At 38.8% G+C, this 22,087-nt stretch overlaps 1 protein-coding gene across 9 annotated transcripts in view; it reads left to right on the top strand.

Moving 5' to 3' along the window:
- The window catches only part of ptprfa (protein tyrosine phosphatase receptor type Fa), a 183,130-nt gene that overhangs the window by 101,152 nt on the left and 59,891 nt on the right, over nt 1-22,087 (top strand). For 4 of the 9 annotated variants that reach the window (XM_057338019.1, XM_057338022.1, XM_057338027.1 and 1 more), the window contains exons 5-6: nt 2,895-3,083; nt 9,569-9,679. In XM_057338019.1, the coding sequence (XP_057194002.1) occupies nt 2,895-3,083; nt 9,569-9,679 (300 nt within the window). Of the gene's footprint in view, nt 1-2,894; nt 3,084-6,718; nt 6,737-9,568; nt 9,680-16,856; nt 16,869-22,087 lie in introns of all 9 variants that reach the window. The other 5 variants (XM_057338018.1, XM_057338020.1, XM_057338024.1 and 2 more) reach the window with 2 other exon arrangements.

Below are 22,087 nucleotides of genomic sequence, written 5' to 3' on the forward strand. Positions count from 1 at the left end.
GAGAAGAATTTCTGGAAATCTGGAAAAGTTTCAAATTTGCTCTCCTTGTGATATCATTACTACAGTATGTAGGAGAAGCAATTGGAGATATAACCAGAAATATTCAACTATATCACTTTTTCCTGCGGGTAAAATTTAACCACAATACCACACTATACAATACACCAGTATAGCGTAGTATCTCTTACAAACCCTCCCTTCCCTGTGGATGGGATTGCAATAGAGGATTCCTTCAAAACCTGAAGCTGTATCTCGCTATGGCCGGTGTTGGTTTATCCCCACTGGGGTCTATTACCAAATCTGTGTGTCACACAAAGACCTCCAGTACATCATAGTGACCCCGCTGCGACCTTATCTGTGCTCTTTCTCCATGAAAAACAAACACAACAACAAAGGTAACGGGATGAGGCGTTCTACAGGTGCACGTTCTCACACACGGATAGAGACAGACAGACATCAGCCCTCCGGGGAGTCTCTCTCGCCTCGTTCTGGGCTCTGGCTAAGCTCTTTATGTAGGCTTTCCCTACTTCTCCCTCTATTGTTTCAGAGAAACTCTTCTGTGTGAGTGTGCATAATAGAACCGTACTGTGAGAAAACCAAACTTCAGTGACACTGTAATTTAACCGCAGAGGGGTCCGGTTTCATCATTGTGTTGGTGAAGGTAAACTCATAAACAGCTTCTAAAGATTTTAAAGGCAGAATGGAATGTGTTTTAAGGGGTGCGTGATTGGAAATATATATTGGAAATGTATAAATATTTTAAGAGTAATGTGATATTCTGAATCGTGTTTAATGGGTTATGTTGCTACTTCTGAGATCAGAGATGAAAGAACAAAAGGTCTGGAATGCCTAAAATAACAGTTCTCAGGTGCAACTGCAAATTCACAGTTGAAGGGATAGTTTACCTAAAAATTACAATTCTTGCATCATTTATTTTTTTACAGTCATTTCAAAAGTGTATGTCATTCTTTCAGCAGAACACAAAAGAAGATATTTTGAAGAACATTGGTAACCAAACAGCACTGGCCATCATTGACTTCAATTGTTTGGACACAAAACCACTTAGACATTTCTTAAAATATCTTCATTTTTGTTCCACAGAAGAAAGAATGTCATACGGTTTTCTGAACAACATGAGAATGAATAAATGATGACTGATTGTTGATTGATGACTGATGAATGATTGTTATATTTCTGTGCCTCAGCGTTACCAAACAGAATTCCCAAAATAAAGAAGGCAATGTTTTGCAAAATTTTCATCACAAGTCACTGTGGTTGTGTTGGGCTGGTGGGGGGCTCAGATAAACTGAACAACGTCTAATACCACCAACCACAAGGTTTGCTTTTTGGGGGAGATCAACAGTGAATTATGCACAGTACAAATGCCAGTGCATATTAAAGTGATAGTTGACGAAAAAAATGAAAATTCTGTCATCATTTACTCATCCTCGTGTCATTTCAAACATGACTTTTTCTTCCACAGAACACAAAGAAGATACTTTGAAGAATGTTGTTAACCGGCACCCATTCACTTGCATTGTTTTTGTGTCTATACAATAGAAGTAAATGGGTGCCTGCGCTGTTTGGTTACCAACGTTCGTCAAAAAATCTCTGGTGTTCTGCGGAAGATAGAAAGTCATAAAGGTTTGAAATGACAAGAGGGTGAGTAAATGATGACAGTATTTTCATTTGGGGGTAAACTATCCCTTTAAATAGATAGAAAAGATACACATTTAAACACTCTAAATTCAATTTAATCGTTGATCTTTAACAGAAGCAAACTCAGAACTGCTTTCAGTTTTGCAACAAACAAAACAATTGCATTTCATCACATGTGCATTGTTAATAAAACTCATTAAATGCGTCCATTCTATACACTGCATTCTGAGAACCCCCCGCCTCCCCCACACACACACACACATGACGGGTGTATAGACATAGTGTTACCACTTGACTTCAAAGCATACGGTACGTGCAGACAATATTTGGTATGATTATTTAATTGTACATGAAATTATTCAAATGAACAACAGCCTTTTACATTTTAATAAACACGCTAGGCCTCATCACAATTGAGATGTTATTGCTCTCATGTTTTGGTAAGGCTCAATTAGTGTTGTTGAACAGCTTTGAACATTCGGTCCTCTTATGTTTTCTTTTTGCACCTGCTGTTCTTAATGATGCTGATCTGCATATTTCTGTTATTTCCTCTATTATCTGGTAGCAGTGAGTGCGTGTCGGCCACAGGACCCTCTTCCTTTCAATGACCGTGCTCCTCATTTCCCATTTCAAACACATAAGCACTCACAGCACATTAAAGATTCATAGTACAGTTCGTCTTTGATTCAGATTGTTTTTATCTCAATTAACAGTCATGCATTTGAGGGTATAAATAGACATTTGGCATCATGAGATCTGACAAGCAAGATTTTCTCCTCTGCCATAGTGCAAAAGAGGAATTTGAACTTGAACTTTTGGATTTGACTTTTATTGGTTTTTTATTGGTCACCAATTTAGTGATGTCAGCTTCGACTGTATTCTTTTGAGACTGTGGGTCAATATGAGCCAGCCGTTCTGTAAGGTGTTGAAATACCTCGGGGGAAATTTCCCCTCTCACCATCGTATACCCATGACCAGAAACACCACAGGCAGATTAGTCACGCCTCGACCCGCCCAGATTTACATTAGCAGCGGATTTCACAGCGTGAACTATACTCCACCTCTCTGTCTTACAGTCACGCGTGTCAGCTGCCAGAAGCCGGGTGGTCTTGCATACTAACATTTATAAAGCCGTGGCTTTACCAAAGGGGCGCAGTGTATGGTACAATTTCATCATCTGTGGTGCTGTGCATGTGCGTGCTTAATTCTCACTCTTTGTTATGCGTGTGTTTCAGAGGACCAGATCCCTCACGGGTTCCCCACCATAGACATGGGCCCACAGCTGAAGGTGGTGGAACGAACGAGGACCGCCACCATGCTTTGTGCTGCGAGCGGCAACCCCGACCCGGAGATCTCCTGGTTTAAAGACTTCCTTCCTGTCGACATTAACAGCAGCAACGGCAGAATCAAACAGCTCCGTTCAGGTAAAGTAAACCTGTGAACACACAATATTCCGAGGGCTTCAAGAATGAAAGTATTATGAAGGTCTTCTGCCAAAAAGTAATTGCGAACAGGAGGGTGTTTTATTTGACCTTGACGACAAACAATGACAGACGTTGCCCCATTTTAAGCGGCCTTGGTTCTGGAACGTACAGTATTTTTCCGTTTTTTAGATATCTAAAACAAATCCTCAGTAAAGGGTTTTAGGCCTTTAACCAAATCGGATGAAAACGATGAATCACACGTTTGATTCAAAGCAAACAAAAAGAAAAGTTTACTTAATATTTTATCACCGCATGAGTCAGAAACGACAGTTCAGTATAAAACTGTCTAATATATCAGTTGTGATAAATTAATATTTTACGTTTATAGCAAAATATTCAAACTGTATACTATACAGAGGCCGACATAGTTTCAACGTGTGGATTTTCACATTTTTAATGCATCATTACTGCCGCGTGAGAATTATGGGAAGTTCATAATTTTTTTCTGAAAATGAAACTATAGAAACAGACAGTTTTCACCCACAATTAAACCTCACAGCTGAATAAAAATGTAAATATAAAGTGTAGCTAGCAGTGACATCTGCTGCGAGATGCTACACAACCCTTACGCTTACCTGTTAACATTTACATGATTGATCAAAGCCTGGCAACTCCATATGAATACAGAAAATGTCTTGCATCACACAAAACATCCCATGCACGCTTCCTCGCGTCAACGGTAACGCACAGAAAGAGAGCAAATGACAGTTTTATTTCCAGACGGGCCTCCGGTTTCATTTCTTGAAGTAAACAGGAGTCAACACGAGGACAGCCTTGCAGTTATTATTCATAACCCTCCCGTTAGGACACGCTAACAATATTAACAGCACAGAGCCGTGATTTGTTTTGATTGGAATCATCGGGCCTTGTCAACAGTGATTTCCAGCATCAATCGTCAAACGGTCCTGTATTTGTCAAATAATTCCCACTCGGACAATTCATCTCAGATAATCGCGTCATTTATTTGTTTGCATATACTCCATTATTTGATTCTGAGATTAGCTCTGCTCTCCGGCCATTAGCACGACGGCCTTTTTTCATTAGCCAATGCTAATGAAACAATTTTTCAAATCGTGACCTTTACAGAACGTCTATGAACAAATAGGAAAAACACTCATAATTCAATACCTGCCGCTTCAAAGCGGAACCTTAATCTCACTGCGGCACGTCATTGTGTTGGAGTAATTACCGTCAACCGTGCCGAACGGGCCCGTTCTACCCTGGACATCAATCAACAATCTATTTACAATGCAGGCTGGGTGATTAGCAGGCAGAGAGGTGACAACTAGAGGCAAAATCTGATAAGATGCTAGAGAGAGGATTAGACGCTCTCTGGATTGCTATCCTGCTTCTGTGTGTAAACAGTTACAGGAAAGGCAGCTACACAACAACATGTCAGGAATCAAGCCCCCGGTCAGAGAAACAAGTGCCTGGCCCTCGGCGTCCTGACATAAAAGAGTGGAAGAGCTTTGAACCGGCTGCTTTTTCTGTTCAGATCTCGACTCATGCCCAAGGGGATCACCCCGTGCTGAACATTATTTAAAGAGTTCACCGGCCTTCAGGTTATCAAGTTATCAAGACTTTTAGGAAAGAAGTGATTTTTTAACTTGGGGTTCACGACCCCTTGGTGGGCTGTGGTGGAATTGCAGGGGACCTGCTATTTGATGTTTGAATAAAAATATATTTTTGTGATCAAATGAAAATACGTAAATATAAAATCTGAAAATATAAAATTGAACATTTAAATGATCAAGTATATGGCTTTGTTAATCAAGAAATAAGTTATGGATTGCAGCTTTAATAATAATTTGTGACTAACAATGATCAAATTTGGACTAATAATTTGTGACTAATGTTTGTGACCTAATGGTATTTGAGACACTTTGATCTGAAAACAAACAGCTGCAGGGAAAAAAATTGAAACCATTTTACTCTTTATGTGATTAGGTAAAATGATCATTTTTTGTTTCATTCTGTGAACTACTAACAATATTTCTCCCAAGTTTCCAATAAAAATATTGTTTCTATTTGCAATTATGTTGTGTATTGTTCAGGCTTAAACTGCAATAATCTTATATAAGATGTATCAAGGGAGCAATGCTCCATCTCTCCAACAAGGGTTACTTGACCTAAAAAAGTTTGAAGTAGTGCCGTATCAACTGTCGATGTTATTTTTGCCCAGAAAAAGAGTTGTGGATTTGCACCAACCCCTAAATTGAATAACCAGCACACCGCCTCCTTCTTCAAGCTAAGCTTTCAGGCAGAGGTGATTAATAATGATCGCTGAGAGGATCCGTCAGACTGATTATCGATTTCTCCTTAGTAAAATATCGGATGCCCATTCTAACTGAGTTAAACGCAGAATAAAGTAACACATATTAGAAGTTTCTCCCCTCGACATAGTGATGATATAGTAAAGTTTTACTATTCTTCATTATGGTGGTGCTACACTGCAGGTTCACCCAGCAGAATGAGCTCGCTCCGAGCTTTCTGAGGGTCCCAGTGTGCACCGGGCTCCGTAAACTGATGATGGCTTCCAAATGCAATCCGCACAGTTTACAGGGGCTTCCTTGTGTCTCTGACCCCCCACCTTCCCAAATCTACTCCTGTTTTCACCTGCGGGGCGGTTGGTTTATAATCCAGATGAACATAAATCTGCATCATAGCCAACAGACTCCACGGTATATGAACACAAACCTTCTGTACTGTATACAGTATCTGGAGTAACAAAAGCGATTTTCCTTGTAAAAGTGCTCAAGGGTCAGTCAATGCAATACATTGGGATAGAAGTATGATAATAATAATTAATCAAACTGCTGTCACAAGATTTGCACCCTCACATGCTGTTTTTATTTAGCACAGCTGCGATTGAACCCAAAGGCCAAAGATGTGCTGGAGGTAGAATATGAATTTCTCTAAAAACAGCAGGAGACCCTTGTGCACCGAGTGACAGGATAAATAGTTACTGGCTCAACTGCCAGAAAAAATGTGTCACCCTGAGTCCAAAACATACTCGACGCAAGTATGTGACACCTCGAGCTACACAAGTGGGGTTTCACAGATGCCAGTTGCATTCTTAGCATCCCCACAAGGGGAGCTATAATGAGTTTATAATAATGAATAGGAATATAATGAGCTTAAGATGTGTCGTTCTATAACGCTACTGTTTTGGCAAAGCAACAGAATTATTCATTGCTAATATCGTAACATTATTGATAATTCGAAGTTGAAACATAGCTTGACTCAAGACCCCCTTGTTAAATTCCTTCTGCAAGAAAAGCAAGTACACGCTTTTTGCATTTGCCTATTTGCGTCGGGTAAGTTTCTGGCATGAAACCGCAAATATACATTTTTCATTTGAAATAAAACACAATAACGTTAAGGTGCTGTAGATCGTACAGCACTAAGAAAAAAAACACATTTCTTTCTCAAATCCGAATGGGATTGTACATGGCACTTCTTGAAAAGAAATATTTCTTCTCCTGTATATCTCTCTTGTTTTCTCTCGTCTCTCTCTCTTTGCTCTGCACTAACGGTTCTCTTTAATCTTATTTGCATTCATATTACCTCACCAGGTGGTACACCAATCAGAGGTAAGAATGCTGAAAACAGAAAGTTACCGAATGCGTCATCACCTGATCTTTTACTCGTTCACCCCCAAATGTCCCCATCACTGTTTTCACCTCCTCTCTCATTCTGGGTCTCTCCTTGTCTTTCTTCTGGTCTTCAGTCCAGCCTCGTCTCTGTGCATGAACCTCTGCTCGTGTGTATCACGAATGGACGTCTGAATCAAGCCATTCAAAAAAGAGTAGGAATGTTAAAGATTTTGAAGACCAAATCACAGGAAACCTCGAGGCATGGTATCTCTCCAAAATCAGGAAAAAGTGTTAATGCTTTTCTATGGATGAATCTCACGAAACTGTGCTTGCCGTTTTTGAAAATTAAAAGAAAAAAATAGGAAATTAAACTTTTTTACAATCTTGCATTGTGTATGTGTGTGTGCGTTTGTGTGAGAGAGATTATTAGTAATAGTGATATATTATTAGTAGAGATGCACCGATATATCGGCCGTATTGGTCGATAAAAGCAATTTATATCAGGGCCGATATATCCTGTCAATCAAAAGAGGACAGGAAAATGCAATGAATTTGTGTATAGAAAATGTTAAGAAACATCACCAGTTTAATATTCAATATTAATTGTCATTATATCGATTAATAACATTGAAAAATTAGGAAATATAAATTGAATCTTCAGAATCGGTATCTGCAGACTCTGAATCACTCTGAATAATGCTATCGGTATTAGTAGCAATAGATTCGTTTTGTTTTTTTCTGTACAGATATTCCAATAATAATCTTTATTATACATCAAGATCTGGATGGATTTTAGTATTAATTCGTTTTCTCATCGACTCAACTTTGTAATGGAAGATGTGAGGTCTTCTGATGACTGACAACCTGTCTGATCAATAACTGTTGAGCAGACGAACAGCGCGTCTCTGGAATTAGCGAGATACCTTGACATCTCATTCCCTGAAATTCAAAAACGCAAAAGCTTAATGTCAATATGACAGTTTGTATTAGCCATACGCCTCTCTGCTCAGGGCTCTTAACTAAAGCTGAGTCTTTTCTTCAGGCCAGAGACCAGAACGACCAGTCAGAGGGATAGAAAAGCTCACCGGCGACATGGGAAAAATAAATGTGGTTCTCTGCTGTAATACAGAACTGATCTTTCCATATCTGTTGATGTAGAGGCGAGCTGTCATCACAGGGAATCTGAGATTAGACAGACTAGACATTTCTTAATATCAGTCTGATACTAAAACATTAGATATAAAAAGAACCGATGGGGAAAAAACCTGATGATAGGAGCAAAAGAGACAATAGCGCTGTTGTAAACTCTTACCTAGGCAGTATTTTTAGGTATCATAGAGTAAGAGCACTTGTGATGTGAAGATGGCTGCACAAAGTAGTCGGCCAAATTATGCTGCCTTGTAAGATCCATCCATTTGGACCAAAGCTAAGACGGCATTGTATGTATTCTTTGCAAATACAGCATTCCTGCGATCTAAATAAAATAAGAAAAGTGTGTGTGTGTGTGTGTGTGTGTGTGTTCATGTTTGTATATCCCGGTGGGGACCTAAACCTGAATGCACACCAACACATGGGGACTCGTGTCACCGTGGGGACCAAAATTGAGGTCCCCGTGGGCAAAAAAGCTTATAAATTGTACAGAACAATATTTAAAAAAAATCTAAAAATGCAAAAAGTTTTCTATGATCTTTAGGTTTAGGGGTAGGGGATAAAATATACAGTTTGTACAGTATAAAAACCATTACGCCTTTGGACTGTGCCCACGGAGATAGTAAACCAGACATGTGTGTGTGCGTGCGTGCGTGCGTGCGTGTGTGTGTGTGTGTGTGCACATTTGTGGAGCGAGGTTAATGCTCAGTTTTCTAATGAGGTCTCATAAACTTTCAATTATGTTTCAATTTTTAATGCACACATTTATACATCCCATAATGCATTTCAGGAATATTTCTGAAATACAGAACATTAAAACAACATTTTTATTTCTCTCGGTGTGCCCCCATCATTCTCAGATTGCATGATGTATGTCACGCGAACAAACAGCACCGCCGTACTAAACAACCTAACGGACCAATGATCTGCTTCTGTTTGTCAAAACACAATGGCTGCAGTCTTTCTATGTTATGTGTGCTCTTAAATATATCAAAAATGGATATTCCAGAACGCTGGAGTCAGGTAAGTGGTGGTAGGATGCAGACTTTCTTTCAGACAGAGAATGCGTTGCATGTGCTGCGACAGGTTTGTCTTTAAGTCAACAAGCTGTTAGTGTTAGTCCACCTGGATCGCCTTTTGTTTGGTGACATGGCTGTCGATGGATGCTCGGAGGACGTATTGACAGTAATTGTGCCAGCTGTATTATGTCTCGAGTCAGGCAGATCCATTCTGAGAGCACGGTTTTGTCTCTGCTAGCAGAAATCTGAGTTTATGCGCTGTGACAGTTTTAGCCAGCAGAGCCTACAGGTCTCTTTACTTACCACAATGAATAAATAACTCAGTTTGCTTTCCATTACTGGCGAGGATTTATTGAATTATGGAGCGAAAGATGTTTCTCGTTCCTTTCTGTATTTAGAAAGGCAGGAAAGGTCATGAGGCAGCCAATTGTTAGTCAATGAAGTGTGTGTCTGCGGTTTAGCTGCTGTAGATTTGTGGAGCACAAATAAGATTTGCTTTCCCTCGGGGCACCTGTGCCGATGTTGTTTTGACCAGCGTTCTTGTCTGGGCACGACGGATCGTTTGCAGCGTGGCACTGTTTACTGCGCTGGAGGTTACTCTAGTTTGTGTGTGTAAGAGAATTTTTGTCGGGTTTGTGATTTGTGTGTGTTGTGTTTGCAGGGGCGCTACAGATTGAGAACAGCGAGGAATCCGACCAGGGCAAGTATGAATGTGTGGCGGTGAACAGCGCAGGAACGCGGTACTCGGCTCCTGCCAACCTCTACGTCAGAGGTAAGATCTGCCACCGTCACCGAAGGTCCATCTGAACCAAGCCAAAACCTGTTCACTTCAAACCTCTGCTTCTTATTCAGGATTTACCAGAGCTGGGCCTGTCACTCAAAACCTGATCATTTCTTTTTATTCTTCTCTATTCACCTGATAAAACCTCTAGCTGCTTCCATGAGGAAGAATTACTCTTATTTTCCACTTCTGATCTTTTAAAGGCATTTTAATGACAGCTTTGCTGCAGTGACCCAGCTGTGTGTTTGTGTGTTTACATTGTGTTTATCCGTGGCAGATTCGAAAGATTATACGTTTTACTTAAAATGAGATGTAGACAAAAATACTGAAATGAAGTTTTTAAACATAAGATTAGTTTAACCCTGTGTGGTGTTCATGTTTTTGTTATTCAGACTAATTTTGCGGGTCTAGTGGACCCACGGCATTATTCGGTTTTTAAACAAATATACCCATAATAACGTATGCAAAAATCCTTTCAAGCAACATACAGTATATGGGTAATATCTGAGATCACATGACATGAAGAAGATGCTTCTCTTTTATAAATTGTTGTAAAACAGAAAAATCTATGAAATCGGTGAAAAAAATATGATATAAATGTATGAGGTTAAAAATTTGTTAAAGGGGTCATATGACACGGCTAAAACGAATATTATGGTTTGTTTTAGATGTAATGCAATGTGTATACACTATTTAAGGTTAAAAAACGTTGTATTTCCACATACCTTGCGTGTTTGTATTTCCTCTTTGCCCCGCCTCTCTGAAACGCGCAGATTTTTTACAAAGCTCATCGCTCTGAAAAGCGAGGTGTGCTATGATTGGCCAGTTAACCAGTGAGTAGTGATTGGTCGAATACTGCAAGCGTGTGACAGAAATGTAACGCCGCTTACCATATTCAGAACATCATATTTCCAAGCAATTGTACTGACAGGTGATAAAATGTCATCGGTACTTTCCTTATCAATTTGAGCCCGAATCTGATCCGGAAAATGAAGATGATCAAGCAGATACATCAACTTTGCCAGCACAACTTGAGCAGGATGTAAAGGATTGGTAAGGTTTTTTAAAAAATATTATGTTAAATAGTTAAAAACTATAGCTTACTGTTTTACCTTTTATATACGACGTTATAAAGAGTTGCCTTTAGTGATCAACCAGTGTTACGCCATGTCTCGTCGCCACTCAACAAAGACAATAAACCCCATTATAAACACGACATTTGTTGCCTCTAGTTGGAACATAATTTCTGATTATTAGGACTTATGTTGTCTTTTTTCACGTTGCGCGTGTGTCTGCATTTGTAGATCACACAAAGAAACAACACGCGCTACAAACACACGACAAACTCAACTCGCGTTAATCCGTAACAAAGTCTTTTGAAGTATAATGAAAATATACTTACAGGCTGCGAATCTGAAGTGCCAGACTGTCCTTGCGAAGTTGTAATGGTTGGAATTGCCCCACTTTTTAACAAAAGCTTTCGTGCACAGCTGGCCTTGATCTCGCCCAGGTTCATGAAGCAATCCTCTGTGAAATGCGCTGCACACACTTGAATATTCGGATTGTACTGTTCTGGAACAGTATTGTAAATAAAATGTAACCATTCGTTTTTAGTTGTCTCAACGACATGGCTGCGGCGGCGACGATACAATGAGATTTACTAGTACGCCCACCTTACTTGCGTTTAGATTTGGGCGGTCTTAGTCAACTCATACCATGAAATGACGTAGATTTGTGGGGGTGTGGTTACACGAGGCGTTTCAGGCAGGTCTGGGTGAGCATTCGCTTTTAGATAGAATGCATCTTTTGTTCCCACACTTTAATTTTTGGCAATTTTACGTGTCTAATACATGCATGGGCAACTTATAACACACCAAAGACACAGAAAAACATGTAATCGTGCCATATGACCCCTTTAATCACATCATTTTATTTTATTATTTTATTTTATTTTATTTTAAAGCAAACATTGATTGGTCCAACACACTAAACAGACCTGAACGCCACACATACAAAAAGTAAAATATTATGAATAATAATAAATTGTATTTACTCATTTTTTTCGTAAACAAGGCTGTTAGATTTCTCACATTAGCCTAGCATAAGGGGAAAAACACTTTTAGGCCCAGTTTCACAGACAAGGCTTAGAGCTAGTCCCAGACTAATATGAATGTTAGATCTTAAGGTCTTAACTGAAAATGATTTGCCCTGACCTATCTTAAAATACATCAGTGCCATTGTTTTGTTTCAAGATATAAACCAGTGATGTTTTTTCTAAGGCATTTTATATGAGCGATTTAAATTTCCTAATTTAACTGAGGCATACTCCTGGCTTAAGCTAAACCTTGTCTGTGAAACCGGGCCGTAGACACGTCAAATTATCTCTAAGTTTGATTGATTGCTAAGTTTGTTTGTAATGTTTTACATTTCAGTTGTATCGTTTGGCTAGACATCACATAGCTAACCATGCAATGCATTGCTAGAGGTGTAGAACATCACTTTAACCGTAAGCAACACTTTAGCAAATTAGATATAAATCCCTCTGACTCCACTAGCCAGGCACTGAATATGAGAACCAGTGTAAGTTTTGTCAGGGTATCAGTGAAAGAACATGTCGACTCTTGCAGGCAGGATCAGAGAATCCCGTTGTTAAGCAGAGCCGTGGAATTTCCCTCATTATTAATGTTAGGATCTATTACAGCAGAGACCACAGAGCCTTCAGAACTCCACTCTTTCATTTAAAACCCACCTCCGACTGACAAGTGTTCAATGACCTTAAAGGATTTGTGAATGTGGAAAGGTTGTGGTAAATTGTCTTTTTTGGATGTGAACTGAACACACAAAAAAGCATCGATACTTTCTTGAAAACGTGATAACAAGTGTCAAATTCTACAGTCTCTATCTCAAGGAATTGATGTCATTTGAGTGTGTTTGAGTCTGTTTGTGTTGGGTTGAGACTCAGCTCTAGAGTTGGAAATGAAAACTAGACTCACATCTTTGTACATAAATTCCGCCTGTTTTTCTTCCTCAAGCTCGACCAATCAGAGCGCCTCAGTGAGAAACCCTATATAAATGATGCATGGGGAAGATCATATCGTCTGAATTCTCTCCGGAGCGCTTTGATCTTTACACAGACCACACACACGCACACAATCAGGATGTACTGTGATGAATGACATTTAATATATATGTATGAGTATCAGACTTCACTCGGTGCTTTATGTTTGTGTTTGAGAGAGAGAGAATGGTTGTTAGTCAGTGAATTTTTCACCTGTTGTGTCAGCCTTTTATTGCTTTTTTGATTCAGAGATTTATAATTCACATGTATTCGCAGTTAAAGTGAACTGTCTGTTTGATTTATCTGTTTGTGTGTGTGTACGTACATCATCTTGTACAGGCTGAGCGATATAGTGAAGAAATGCTCTCTTATAAAGACAATTTCTTTAATGGCAGATGAGTTCAAAACCTGTCGTTGTTGGCCAAACACATTGAACTGTAAAAAACAAACTAAAACACAGTTTCGTTTAAAAGAATTAAGATGATCACTGTGTACGTGTTTATTTATGTGCGTCAATGAATGTTACAATCATACGGTACAGTACATTTAAAGTAAATCAGTGTTTTCCGAACATCAAACAACGACATTGTTCTTTAAACAATAAACACCATTCTGTGTACCCTTCTCTCTGGACACACACATACACACTGCATTTACACAAATATAATACTATATTATTATAACATGGAATAATCTATGGATTTAATTTAAGATGGAATTCAAATATGATGGTAGACTACTTAATATCACATTGTGGATATTTATATGTTGCCCAGCCCTACTAATGAGGATATTTACATACAGAAAGCTGTGTGATGGTTTTATTTTCATTTGTACTGTAGTATAACTGTCTCGAGTCTCTCTGCAGGTGTGTTAACATCACTGACACACAGTTACTGTACATCAGACCTCTGCTGAACAGCTTGTGTGCGAGCGCGTGTTTAACACAATCACAATTTTTTGTTTGCGTGTTTACAGTGCATCTGTTGATCACTGTATATGGGAGCCACCATTTCATAAATGCTTATCCTGTTCTACGTCACTCTCATTCCCATGTGCCTTACCACACTGACGCTCACACCGTTGAGGGTCCTGCCTTTTGCTTGTTTGTTTTTGTGTGTTTGTGACTTTGAAAATGTGTGTGGATGGAAATGAAATGATGCGTGCGTGTCTTGTGATTCTTCACCCCAAAATCAAAAGAAAATTCTGTTTCCTTAATGAAATAGTCTTGTGGGTTGTGTCATTGCTCTTATGACAATTAAAGGGATAGTTCACCAAAAAAATGAAAATTCTGTCATGTACTCTCCCTCAATTTGTTCCAAACCTATATAAATGTCTTTGTTCTGTTGAATACAAAAGAAGATATTTTGAAGAATGTGGGAAACAAAACAACTGTGGGGCACCATTGACTACCACGGTCGTTTTCTTATCTGCTATGGTAGTCAATGGTGCCCCAGATCCAGGTTTTTGCAGCGGCCCGCCAGAATAAAAGTCTGGTTAATTTGAACAAATTATGACCAACACATACAAAAACACAGTAGTACACTTGTAGCATAATCTGCACTATTATTTACTGTTAGTGTACTGAAGTATATCATAGTGTAAAACATTATACTATACAATAGCATTCTAGAAAACATCTAGAAGAATTAAAATAGAAAAACTTGGACTTTAAGAAAAAAAAGGAATTTAAACAGGGCTCTGCACGATTTATTTTATGGGGCTTTTGTATAGATACAAGTATTGGCTTTATTTAATGATATATTATGCAATTCCATGTTATTTTCATTAAACATTAAGACTTTAGAAACATTTAAGTGGTCTATTTATTTACATGACTGCATTCTTTTCAAATTTTTTTCAAATTTTTTATGTTAACTTCAGTTATTTGATAACAGACTGATTGAAAAGACTATTATACAGTACTGATGGTCATTTTTACATCTGTTTTATTATTTGATAATGTATTGTCTAAAAGTCTTCATGCATTTATTTAAGACAATGTTTCATAAGTTCATATAACATTTATAAACATTTAACTTTTAAAAAAGGGTTTACCACAACATTACCATCTTCTGTTAGATGTAAATAGACAAAGTGATATGATATAAAACTTGATATTAAATTTTTAGTTTTATTAAAGGGGGTGAGGGCCCACATCAATATTTTTTCAGGGGACCCAGAATTCTCTAGCTACGGCCATTCCCAGATCTGTTCATCTGTTCAAACATTCTTCAAAATACACTCACCTAAAGGATTATTAGGAACACCATACTAATACGGTGTTTGACCCCCTTTCGCCTTCAGAACTGCCTTAATTCTACGTGGCATTGATTCAACAAGGTGCTGAAAGCATTCTTTAGAAATGTTGGCCCATATTGATAGGATAGCATCTTGCAGTTGATGGAGATTTGTGGGATGCACATCCAGGGCACGAAGCTCCCGTTCCACCACATCCCAAACATGTTCTATCGGGTTGAGATCTGGTGACTGTGGGGGCCATTCTAGTACAGTGAACTCATTGTCATGTTCAAGAAACCAATTTGAAATGATTCGAGCTTTGTGACATGGTGCATTATCCTGCTGGAAGTAGCCATTAGAGGATGGGTACATGGTGGTCATAAAGGGATGGACATGGTCAGAAACAATGCTCAGGTAGGCCGTGGCATTTAAACGATGCCCAATTGGCACTAAGGGGCCTAAAGTGTGCCAAGAAAACATCCCCCACACCATTACACCACCACCACCAGCCTGCACAGTGGTAACAAGGCATGATGGATCCATGTTCTCATTCTGTTTACGCCAAATTCTGACTCTACCATTTGAATGTCTCAACAGAAATCGAGACTCATCAGACCAGGCAACATTTTTCCAGTCTTCAACTGTCCAATTTTGGTGAGCTCGTGCAAATTGTAGCCTCTTTTTCCTATTTGTAGTGGAGATGAGTGGTACCCGGTGGGGTCTTCTGCTGTTGTAGCCCATCTGCCTCAAGGTTGTGCGTGTTGTGGCTTCACAAATGCTTTGCTGCATACCTCGGTTGTAACGAGTGGTTATTTCAGTCAAAGTTGCTCTTCTATCAGCTTGAATCAGTCGGCCCATTCTCCTCTGACCTCTAGCATCAACAAGGCATTTTCGCCCACAGGACTGCCGCATACTGGATGTTTTTCCCTTTTCACACCATTCTTTGTAAACCCTAGAAATGGTTGTGCGTGAAAATCCCAGTAACTGAGCAGATTGTGAAATACTCAGACCGGCCCGTCTGGCACCAACAACCATGCCACGCTCAAAATTGCTTAAATCACCTTTCTTTCCCATTCTGACATTCAGTTTGGAGTTCAGGAGATTGTCTTGACCAGGACCACACCCCTAAATGCATTGAAGCAACTGCCATGTGATTGGTTGATTAGATAATTGCATTAATGAGAAATTGAACAGGTGTTCCTAATAATCCTTTAGGTGAGTGTATATTTTGTGTTTAACAAAGGGTGAGTAAATGACAGTCCAACCCAAATCTCATGTAATTCAAATCTAATTCAAAGAAACAACATATACAGTATTTATTATACTGCCTTTTATGTTACGTTAGTTTAATAGGACTAATAATGGGTATTACTTCAAATTACACAGAACATAATTTGAGCTGGAAAATGTGCTTACTTGAAAATGATGTCCCAAAAATGTTCAGAAAAATAGGCTTCAGTCTTTTAATGAAATTAGAATTATTTCATGTAGTTTTGACTTTTTTTGTTTGGGGTGAAATTGACGTGTGAAGTGAATGTGTATGCAATCTGCTAAATGCTATTAGTTTTTTACTACATACATCTAAACCATAAGCAGCTCAAGTCATCTACAGTAATTATTAATGACTTCAGCAATATATCAAACACAGAAAGAGGAGTGTGAATGTGTGTGAAGTGCATGTTTGCTGGTGCTCTTTCATTGTCTTTACATTCTCGTCTCATGTCTCTTTTATGGATAAGCAGAATATTTGCCTGTTTTACTCTCTCTCTGTTTCTCCTTGTCTTCCTCCTCCTCTTCCTCTTCTCTTTTGATTCCCCCCCATCTTCATCGCACCCTGCCATCCAAACTCAATCCACTCCTCACTCTCAGACCAACGGGAAGGTGCGTTCTTTTCACTCTCTCTCCTCCTACTCAGAGGGTCTGCGGACGGGAGCCGCGTGCACCCCCTGCTGTTGCGTGCCGGTCTCTCAGGACCCCCGTCTGCCGCTGCCGGACAGACTCGCGCATGACGCTGCCTGCCTGTTGCTTTAATGCATTACATTTCAACATGAGCTTTTCATCAGTGTTGCATGCTTCACGACATTGGACGTTTTGTCATCATCTGATTTACTTTCTTTTTCGTGAAGTGTTGAGAATATAAGGGCCCTAGTTAGGCTGCTTCCAAACAATTGTAGTATCGCTGATTCCGACCCCAGACTCTCATTATTCAAATCTGCATCTTGTAGGCTAAAGCCTCGGAGAGTGACTTTACTTTTATGTCTTTCGATCACGCTGCTGTTTTAAGAAAGCGCTTAGATGTTTTATGCAGTGTTGCACAGCACAGCAGCATAATTCTTTCTAAATCTACGGGCCGATTTGCTGTTGTTCAAAGCTTGAACTTAGCTTAGCGGATCAGACTCGTTTATATACCAGTTCAAATTTCAAAACTACAGCAATCCCTCGCTTTTCTGCCCGCATTTCTGAAAGCTCGTCCTTTCATCCCGGTTAACTGCCAGAAAGCCTTTTGAGTTCTCAATTATTTAAAATGGCTAAAGCAGCTTTGATTGTTTGTTTTGGAATCAGCCATTTGGTGAAGACTTCCCTTCAAATAAATCCAGGCCCGGAACGCTTGAACCCGGGCGTTTGTTCTCCGCGGAGAAGACAAACACGGCCCTCTCTACGTTATCTCCAAAACAAGCTGTTTCATTTAGACAAGAGCGTTGGATGACATTGACAAATTAGCTTTTTTCTTTCGGAAATTTGTGAAGGGAAAAGAGAAACAGCGTAATGTCAAACTGATGGTCTTACAGGGCTGTTTTGAACTCTGATAAACAATCGCTTCAAGAGCAAAGAGGGATTTTACAGCACGATACCAGAGAAATTTTGGGTATACATTTCCAAATGTCCTGGTTCTGTTTCATCCCCAAAAGCCATTTTTATTGTGCACATTGTGATATATTTTTAATGAGAACTAAACACTTTTTCCTCCAACGTTCGCATTAGTTTAATATAGTAATAATAATGCAGAAGTGTACTGGTGTTTAAAAAAAACCACTGATTTGAAGAACCTTAAAGGGACAGATCACCCCAAAATGATGATTCTGTCATGAATTACTCACCCTCAAGTTGTTCCAAACCTGTATAAATGTCTCATTGAACAAGAAAGATATTTGGAAAAATGAAATCAACTGAGATTTCTGGGGCATCATTGACTACCACAGTAGAAAGAATTATTGTATGCTTTTTTTGTTCCGCTGAACACAAAAGAAAATATTTTGTAGAATTTAGGAAAACTAACAGTTCTCCACAACCATTGTAGTGGAAGTCAATGGTACCCCAGAAATCTCAGTTGCTAACATTCTTCCAAATATCTTTCTTTGTGTTCAACAGAACAAAGAAATTTATACAGACCTACAGAACTTGAGGTTGAGTAATTCATGACATCATTTTCATTTTTAGGTGAACTGTCCCTTTAATGTTGCATCTAAACTTTTAGTTTTCTTATAGCCAACTCAGGGTCACTATATATAATTGTTCTTTGTAACGGTAAAACACTTCTGCAGAAGGCATTGAAGAACCTGACAGGAATCAGTTAACATGTCCTGGGGTTTTTTGAAGACCACTCCCATGTCTATTCGATGATCTATTCAGTTCTTCGTGTCTTAACGCATGCTTTTATTTCTGTGGCCTCAGGCACGTTCTCATCAGCACTGTCGTCCTGCGATCTCTCATATTGGCACCTGCACAGCACACAAGATGTGCCAACATTCATAATCTCTGCAGTCTTAGTTTGTGACCTCTTATGTACAGAGAACATTTAGTCACGTCACTGTTTGTTTTTGCCACACCTGCCAGTTAGAGAATTTACCAGCCAAGAATATTTATTTTTTATAAAAATGTGTTTATTTTTTACATATTTTTGGCAAACAGATTATTTAAAATGATTTTTTTTGTATTCACTTTTGGACCTAGAGTTTATTTATTGGTTGATATGTTTTCTCTCCAGAAGATTTTTTTTGCATTACAACCTAAGGGGTTGTATTGGCACAATACACATCTGACATGGATTGGAGCCAGAACATTTTTACCTCTTTAACTTCTAAATGGCTCAAATGTCATTTCTATGATTAAAAGCACAAAAACTGGCCACATCAAGACTTTTCTTGTTGTGGAATCCTTTGTTTCAGAGAAAAAAATCCAATTGTGTATTGTCTATTGATCAGAGTGGGCTACAATTGGATTCTTTGCACTTTGCTGCACATTATGTCATTTATTTGTGTGTAATTGATTTGATTTAGTGTATTGGTCACACATGCATGCTTTGTTGACTATTGCTGACGTGTTTCTTTGCGTCATGCTTCATTTATATGCTTTAAATTGTCTGTGTATGTGTTTATGTGTGTGTGTGAAATCTCTCGTGCGTTGAATGCAACCCAGGATGGGAGGTATTTCTGCACCAATCCTCCCCATCTGAAGCCTGCAACTCTCTCTCTCTTCTAATTGAATGCCTGTGTTTGTGTGCATGTCTAACTGCAAGCTTTCATCGCTCTATTAACACTCCCAAAAACAAGTCTTATGAGATCCGTTCAGCCCATTCTCTAACCTCGTGTCTACTGCTGGCATCCCTCACTCACGCCCGTCTGCTTTACGAGCCAGCAGAGACTCTGAAACTTTCCTAACAACCTCCAAACTCTTGCCATCATGTCCTAACCATCCCTCATGTCCATGGATAACATCATCCTCTCTATGTACAGTGACTAATGGATTAATGTCATGTCTTTCTGCACCTCAGGCACTTCTGCCCGACTAACAAACTCCGTCCGCAAAGTCAAAACTCTGTGATTATCTGTTAATCTCAAATTCAGCCTGGCTGCCTCTGGCCACGGCTGGCACAGATCAGAAAGCGTCAGACCAATTTGCTCAGTGTTTACTAGACTCGAGTCAAGCATGCACACGTTTGTTTTGATTCACTATATCTGAACCTTAGCTATATGATACAGAAAGAAAAAACACTGATTGTTTGTTTAAGAGGTGAGTAACAACCAGACCCAGTGCCATGAAACTTTGCACTATAAAAAAAAATTACAGAATTTTACTGTTATTTTTTATAGATTTTTCACGTATAGTGTAAAACTATCATTTTATGGAGATTTTTTCACATATTTTTGAAATACAATAAAAAACCATCAAATTACAGAAAAGAACTGCAAATTTACAAGAACATAAAAAACATGTAATTTTACTTGACAAAACTGTTATTTTACGGTCTTTTTGCTGGTGCCCCAGCTATTTACATTTTTTACTGTATTTTCTTTTTACAGTGAAATACCAATTTAAGAAAAACGTCAAATTACACAAAAAGACTGCAAATATACAAGAACATGGAAAACGTGAAATTTTTACGTTACAAAAGTATTATTTTACGGTCCTTTACTGGCGCCCCACCTGCCAGAAAATTACAGTTTTTACTGTATTTTTTTTACAGTGAAATACGATTTAAAAAAATGTCAAATTACACAAAAAGACTGCAAATTTACAAGAAGAGCATGAAAAACATGTAATTTTAAAAACGGTATTTTACACCCTACATCAGTTTACATTGCAAATCAATCGTGTTCGCTGTAAAAAAAACTGTAAAAAAGTTCATATACATAAGTTTTTATTCTGAACGCTCACTGCTTAATCTCACCTGCCTCCAGTAATGCAGAAAGAAACAATTATACCTAATTAAAAAAATTCAAATGTATGCGACCAGAGCACAGTGTTTGGGTGCTATCCAGTGCTCTGTTTCCAAAAACACATTCAAGTCATGTAAACACTGAGCATTTGAAATCTCTCTGCCCCACACTTTCCTTATTTGTCTGGAGTCATTTCCTGTGTCAGGAAATGAGCAGGTAATCACAGGGAAATGAGCAGGTAATGTTTCGATTTGAAAGCGAGTCGGAGCTTCTCAGAAGCGAGACCTGTTTATCTGTGCTTTTACTGTGAAATGTAAGTAGACGTGTGTTCACGGAGCTAAACTCGACAACAATTCCATTTATATACAGAGATGTTATAAAAGATCTGTTTAATGAAGGTCTCTCTATCAACGCTGTCAAACGGCCGCTTGCCCATGCGGTCTTCAGGAAATGACCTTTATTTACACAAGCTCTGCAGATGCACAACGTGTCAGCTGGATATTAAAAAGGATGATTTGGCTTTGCACAGCATCTTAATGTGTGTGAAGTGACATTCAGCCGTCAAATGCTTCTGTTCCTCATCTAGGTTTAGATTGATCCTTTAAGTTCTTTAAAGAAAACGGAGGAGTGCATTGCACAGCTAAAATATCAGTCACATTGATGAGAAAGTCAGAGTTCAAATCTGTAAATGACACTCACCTGTCTGTCAAATTTTTGAAGTCTGAGTGTCTGTCAGTTGTAGACTTAGTGACAGGAGCATGTGATGTAAAGTGGAAAAAGGATTGTAAGAAATGGCTGGTCTATCAGTGTTTTTGTGAGCAGCTTTGTTTCTGTTGCTTCACTGTGTTTTTGTAATGTTGTAATGCAGACAGAGTGGCATTGATTTCATTTAGTTGTATTACTGTGAAAAGATCGGCAGTTATTCGGAGAAATTACATTTAATGAGACAGTAATGAGACTCGACTACATCAATGCCCAGAGCCAAAAAATGAGACACTTAAGGTGTCTCCCAAAGCATGTACCATACACTGTGTGCTTAAACTATTGACTAAATTCAGCCATCTAGTGTCAATTATGAAGTTTATTGATTTATGAAGTTTGAAAATTTAGTTTAAATTTTGAAGCATAGTCTTGACTCAGTTGTAAAGCATTCTCAATGTGTGCTACGTCTTTCTATATTTTCTAATTCACCCGCACTATATATACTGCAAAATCTCACAGACGAGTGCAAAAGTATGCACACATTATTTTAGGGCTCTTTAGAAGCTGTCAGTCTGCTGCCAGTTCCATTTCAAAATGCAACGGCTGTTTGTATACATCCAACCAAATTGCAGAAAAAGACGAAAGCCACGCCCACTATTTTTCTCATTGGAAATTCCATTTAACTCGGAAATGTGTCAAAATATGGAAGTAAAAACAATCGCAACTTCCGGTTCACAGGGA

The sequence above is a fragment of the Triplophysa rosa genome, linkage group LG7, assembly GCF_024868665.1.
Source record: "Triplophysa rosa linkage group LG7, Trosa_1v2, whole genome shotgun sequence".
Lineage (NCBI taxonomy): Eukaryota > Metazoa > Chordata > Actinopteri > Cypriniformes > Nemacheilidae > Triplophysa > Triplophysa rosa.